This window comes from Macaca mulatta, chromosome 1 (assembly GCF_049350105.2).
Source record: "Macaca mulatta isolate MMU2019108-1 chromosome 1, T2T-MMU8v2.0, whole genome shotgun sequence".
In the NCBI taxonomy this organism is placed as follows: Eukaryota; Metazoa; Chordata; class Mammalia; order Primates; family Cercopithecidae; genus Macaca; species Macaca mulatta.
Genome location: NC_133406.1, coordinates 76,969,152 through 76,975,800, shown reverse-complemented (window position 1 = coordinate 76,975,800; position 6,649 = coordinate 76,969,152). Strand labels below are relative to the sequence as shown.

Genomic DNA, 6,649 nt, shown 5'->3' with positions numbered 1-6,649 from the left:
AAAATAAAACACGCATATAAATCTAACAAAATAGGTATAGAACTTGTATGGAGAAAGCCTCAAAAACGCTGATAAAAGAAATCAAGTATCTAAATAAGTGGAGTAACATATCATGTTTGTGGATTGGAAGATTCAACATAGTAAGGATGCAAATTCTCCCCAAATTGATATACAGGTTTAAAATAATTCCTATCAAAACCTCAGCAAGAATTTTTTTTTTTTTTTTTTTGCAGATACAGACAAGGGTGTTTTAAAATTTATGTGGAAAGGAAAGGAACAAAAATAGTCAAAAGCAATCTTGAAAAAAAAATGGAATGGAAGACAGAACCCAGAAACAGACCCACAAAGGCAAGATCTAGCTGAATTTTGACAAAGGTGCAAAAATATTTCCATGGAGGATAGTTGTTTCACCAAACAGTGCTGAGACACTGTTAATCAGTATATAAAAATTAACATATTCATTTAGAAAATGTAAATTAAGCCACAATATATTACTACCATATACTTACTGAATGGATAAAATTAAAGGAGTCATAATGAGTGTTGGCAAGGATCTGGGGCAATAATACTCTCATACACTGCTGCTAGAATGTAAAATGGCACAACTATTTTCTCAAAGAGTTGGCTATTTCTTGGAAGGTTATATGTATGCCTGAAATATAACCCAGCCATTCTACTCCTACTTATTTACCAAAGAAAAATAACATAGGTCGATGCAGAGATTTTTACACAAATATTCATAGCAGCTTTATTTATAACAGCCTCACACTGGAAGCAATTTAAGTATCTGTCAGCGGTGAATGTACAAACAAATAGTGATACATCCACACAATGGAATATTACTGGGCAATAAAATAGATGAACTATTGATGTACACAACATGGAAAAATCTCAGGATAATTTTGTTGAATGAAAACAGGCAGGTATTGTATGATTCTACTTATAAAATAGGGATAATGTATATTTTATTAAACAGTTGTGAGGCTCAAATAAGATTATGTATGCATGAGAACCAACTAACATATGAAAATGTTATTATTAGCCGGGCGCGGTGGCTCAAGCCTGTAATCCCAGCACTTTGGGAGGCCGAGGCGGGTGGATCACGAGGTCAGGAGATCGAGACTATCCTGGCTAACATGGTGAAACCCCGTCTCTACTAAAAATACAAAAAACTAGCCGGGCGTGGTGGCGGGCGCCTGTAGTCTCAGCTACTTGGGAGGCTGAGGCGGGAGAATGGCGTGAACCCGGGAGGCGGAGCTTGCAGTGAGCCGAGATCACGCCACTGCACTCCAGCCTGGGAGACACAGCGAGACTCCGTCTCAAAAAAAAAAAAAAAAAAAAAAAAAAAAAAAAAGAAAATGTTATTATTTATAGTATTTTCATTGAAGTAATACAATTTCATTTTTCAGTCATCTAACAATGTATTTTGGGAACCAGATCATGACTCTCCTTATGGTTAATTTTTATTGAGTGTTTATTATGTATTTGCTATTTATTTAAATCTCAAAAAAAATCCAATGGGATAAGTACTATTAGTAACATTTTACAGATGAAATTGAGACCTAAAGCAGAGCAGCAATTTGGGTTAACAGAAATAGAGCTCCACTGAGAATTAGGAGACCTGAATTTCTTGTCTTGACCCGAAGGCTGTGGGAAAGTCTTTAACCCCTCTATTGCTATTATTAAATACCAGTAACAAGTTCTCAGCTTACTTCACAAAGCTCTTGTGATGATCAAATAAGATAATGTGAAACCGCTTTATAGAGTATTAATGTTATTCTGTGGAAATTACATAAACACAAATATCTTTGGAAAGATAATTTAAATAAAGTTGGAGAAAAGATAAAATAACACTATGCTAAGCCCTTTCATGTTTTTTCATTGTCCTTATTTATATTAGTTTAGAATACTTTATTTCAAAAATTTAAAGGTTTAAATACTTAAAAGGTTTCCAAATATTTACAGAATTGTCTGAAAAATTATGCACAGATGTTTGTCTATTGTTTTTCATTAGTAAGATTAGCTACTCTCTACAGTGATAAGCATTTTAATAAGTCAGGAAATTGTTATTTCTTAATATTTTAATTATCATTATAATTTGGCAGTAAAAATCACTTTTCACAAAGACATTACATGTATATTAACAAAACACTCTTGATTCATTCATTGTTGTTTTTCCATTTCTCTTGGCAGTTTTGTAAGAATCCATAATTTCAATTTGTCTAACTCAGGTTTGCTTAGCTCATGGTAAACATCTGGAAAACTATGAAACTTCGTGGTCACTCCTAGAGATTTTAACATTGCGTTTGTCTCTTCTGCCCAAGAATGAAGAACTAACTCATCTGCAGTACCATGACACTGAAATAATTCAGGAAGTACATCATTATTCTTCTGAAGAGCCTAGAGAAAAAGATATAAAGACAGAAAAGTTTAAGAAATTCCATTTAAGATCATTCTTAGAAATCAGAGAGAGCAGGAAAATTCCACTTTTACCAAGGCTTCAATAACTAATGGGAAAAAAAAGACAGAGGGAGTGCTGTCTGAGGTATACATTGGTGGGCCAGGCCTGGGGACTTAGCTGGTTCCTGACACCGTTCAATTTGTAACTGTGTGTCACTTACATTTATTCTATAGAGGACATCTCAAAAATGGCCAGAGCATTTCCTGAAGAAACTGAGTGACTTGGGCAGACAGACCTCTTCACAGTGTGGAAGGAGGGAGGAGTACAGAGCTAAGGTACAATTAAGGGGACAATTACATTTCAGTTCTCTATTCTGTATCTGCTTTATCATTTCCACTTCTGGTACTGAAGCTGTAATATTATAATTGAAGCTGCATCAAATTCACAGATGAGGATATTGATGCATAATAAGTATGAGCTATGTAATTGATTTTTGTTTTGATTATGTTCATGATGCAATAAGCAAACCCAGCTATAACCATCATGCAGTTTTAATATGTATAAAATTTACATATATGCTCCCCCACAACCACAGCCATAATTGTCCTTTCCTCCTTGACACTTTGCTTAACAATATTTCTTGTACAGGGGATTTCCAAAACATTAATGATCAGCTGGAATTTAATCACTATGACTCATTTGGCCATGAATTTCAGGAATGCTCAACTCATATCAACTGTGTGTGTTTTACAGTTTTATTACCGATTTTGATTTAGTTTCAACATGTATATATTCCATTTTTTTAAAAAAATCTAGAACTTACCTGGTAAACAGCAGATGCTTTATTCAGAAAACTAGAAAGAGCAAATACTCCTGCAACATCTTGATGATTTCTATATGCTAAATGCATTGCCATGCATCCTCCCATAGAGAATCCTCCTAAAAGCAAAAACACACTTACAGAAAAAGGAGAATACATAAAATAATAATTTAGGATATGATATATAACAATTTTCCATATTTTTAAAATATTTGGAGACCTTGAAAGAGAATGCTAAAAACAAATTTTGCCTACTGTAAGTTCCATAGACAAAAGCCTGAGATGCGTAAATAACCCTGTTCCCTTTATGTCACCACTGGTATCACTACCGGTAAAGAGAGCTGTGCTCTACAAGGAGCTAGGATTACACAAATAGATCATGTTCACCAAGTAAAATATCTATCGTAATTCAAAATGAGTCATATTACAAGCATTACTTAAATTCTCAATATCTACTTATATTTTGTTTATACCTACAGAAACCCTCACACTGAAACTACAATTAATAATTTGCACCTTTCTGTCTTACTTGCTAAGCTATGAGCTCCATGAGGTGTTATATTTCTGGTGTCTGCTATATAACAGATGGTTAGAGAATTTTGAATTAAGAAGAATGATAGAAAAAATTTGAGGAGCTAGTTAACACATTTTTGGATTACAATATTATTTTGGAAACTAACTTATGGTGGTATAATAAAAATGAAACATGTATTCCTATATGTAGTTTTTAAAACCAAAGTTTGAAAAAAAACATTAGTCAAACTGTTATTGTCTCTTTAATGTACCAACTCTATGCCAGTCACTGGACATATGTAGATTAAAATACACAGACCTTCCTGTTCAGGGGAACTTTGATGAGGAAACACATCCAACACAGAATATGGAGATAGGTGTATGAGGTGATGGCAGCAGACAGAATGGTGATTCGAGGCCTGACAAGTCAGTGACTCAGTGTAACATTCCTAAGCTTGAGAGAAAGCTAAATGACATCTCATTATGTTCCATGAGAAAATATAGAATGTTAATCATGTAGCCACACACTCATAGAAACACAAAAATATACTTTGATTTGAATTCAAATCTCCTAATTTCGAGTCTGCTGCTTTATTTCACTTAACAAACTGTAAAGCTGAGCTCTTAAGAGATCATAAATTTGAATTTACTATAATAATCTTTTATTCATGGAGGGAACTGAGGCCCAAGATTAGGTACACATTATTTTGGATATAAAGCTATTAATAGTAATTTCGGAATTCAGATCTTTTGCAACAGAGTTTAATATACTTTCTACCATCCCTTGATATTTGTTAAAATAGGACTACTTTATCTGGAATAGGCAGGTAATATTATTTTGGACTCAGAACACAAATACCGGAGAGAGGATGACCAGTCTGGCAAAGTTTAGATTTTTTAAAAAGGCACACTAAGTAAATAATGAATAAAAGTTATCTGCGATTTTCAACATACCAGCAAGAAATAATAAGGTCTCATCGTAGCAGTAGCTCACCATGGACAAGAGCCACCTGAAAGGCTCTTTCAAAATACCCCCAATAACTCCAGATGCAGATACATCTAATTAGAAGTTCATAAATGAGCTTGGTGGGGGAGAAAAAAGTGTAAGCATCTTAACACTGTATGTAAAATTTGCAAATGTACATTAGATTCTCCAAAAAGTTAAAAGCCACTGGGCTACATTATCCATGAATTTGTGCATTAAATCTTTGACATGTCCCATTTAGATATGAACAGCTTATGTAAATACACAAAATTAGTATTTCTGGTAAACATTTATTCTAAGTACACAGAAAGAATTCTCAACTCTTACTGGTTTTTGCCACAATTCTAGTTATAGATTTCTCTCTGCTTATGAAGTTTTCTCTGTAATAACATCATGAGGGTTGTAAAGCCAAGACATTTTGAAATAAAATTCTTATCGATTTAATTTGAGTATAAATTATTTAGATTTTGAAACCCTTAAGAGTAACAAACAGCTTTTCTTCAATAATCAAATTTTCGTTGAGTGCTTATGATTAGTTGAACAAAGTGTCTCTGTGGTGCACACATACTAATGAGTCAGTTTCAACTTTACATGCCCAGTGGTGAGTATAGTGCTTTGCACATAGCAGTAACTCAATAAAAATTTAACTGAATTTTTACAAACCATGTTATGGGTTTCTAATGAAAGCAGTAAAAAACTTACAAATATCTCTTAAGCTTATCAGAGAGACAACATTAAGGAAACTTTAGTTCTAGTCCTGCCTGTGATACTCCCTAGCTGAATATCTTTGTGTAAATTATTTAAAATGCTGGATTTCATTTATAATAAAACAAGACAGATGGACTAATCTTTAGAGTTTCCATCAACCTTTTAAATACAAATACTTAATCAGTTATAAAAACTAAAATTGTGAGCTTTAAAAATGTACAGTTACTGTAAATACAGAAATCTACATTCAGCTTAAGAATCCCTATCTGTCAAAACACAATTATAGCTTTCCTAAAAGTTCACAGAATAAATCTTAGCAAATACTCACTTCCTTCATCTCTTCCAATCTCCCCTTCTGTTCTTTATAGCCCATTTACTTACAAAGGAATTTCGGGTTGCTTAAAATCAAATACACTGTTAACAATAAAACTACATCTCTAAAATAGAAGAGAATGTGAGAGAGGAAGAGACGGGATTTGAGCAAAGAGTGAGACACAGAGAACAAAAAAAGAGACTTACAGACCATGATGTTAGGGTGGGGGCAGTAATTACCTGTGCAACTGGGCATTTAACAGTTTATCTGTAGCAAGGCAATATTCTTTAACAGAAGGAATCATAACAAGTCACACTAGAAATTTTTCTTAGCATTGAATTCCTCAACGGAATTTAAATGGATCTTTATTAAACATAAAAATTCAAAATCAGACATTCTACATACAGCCGCTTCTGTTGCTGATTCTTTTCATAAAATTCTGGGACATAAACACTTAACTTTTAGTAGAATTTAAAGATTATGGGAGCCGGGATTTTTGTGTTTTATTCACTAATGTATCCCTCTACGCTTACAACAGTGTCTGGCACACAGAAAGTGCTTATACTTATTAAACAAATGAACTTAATGTAACTGTAAGTCAATAACAATATCTCTGCAAGGAGACAAATTTATCATCAGAAAATGTAAGTTTTTGGTAATTTAATCTGATATAAAAGTAAAGCTTAAAAAATCCTAGGAAATCTAGGAATGAATGATTAGTGTGCTCCACGCCCATCATTCCTAATCTGACCTCTTAAAAATAAAGATTTTAGACCCAATCCCAGACCCACTAACAAAATCTCACTGCATATGTGTAATTTTTAAAATCTCTTATGCCATAAATCAGATGTCTGATAATCACAGCTGTGTGGCAAATAATTCAAAATTAAATATAATGGGTAAAAACAA

At 33.3% G+C, this 6,649-nt stretch overlaps 1 protein-coding gene across 2 annotated transcripts in view; it reads right to left on the bottom strand.

Annotated features, from left to right (window-relative positions):
- Window positions 1-722: 722 nt before the first annotated feature.
- Window positions 723-6,649, bottom strand: part of LYPLAL1 (lysophospholipase like 1) — a 39,271-nt gene continuing 33,344 nt past the window's right edge. Inside the window, exons 4-5 of one of the 2 annotated variants that reach the window (XM_015114967.3) lie at window positions 3,225-3,340; window positions 723-2,400 (exon numbers count right to left, since the gene is read on the bottom strand). In XM_015114967.3, the coding sequence (XP_014970453.1) occupies window positions 2,164-2,400; window positions 3,225-3,340 (353 nt within the window). In that variant the 3' untranslated portion in view covers window positions 723-2,163. 2 annotated transcript variants of the gene reach the window in all.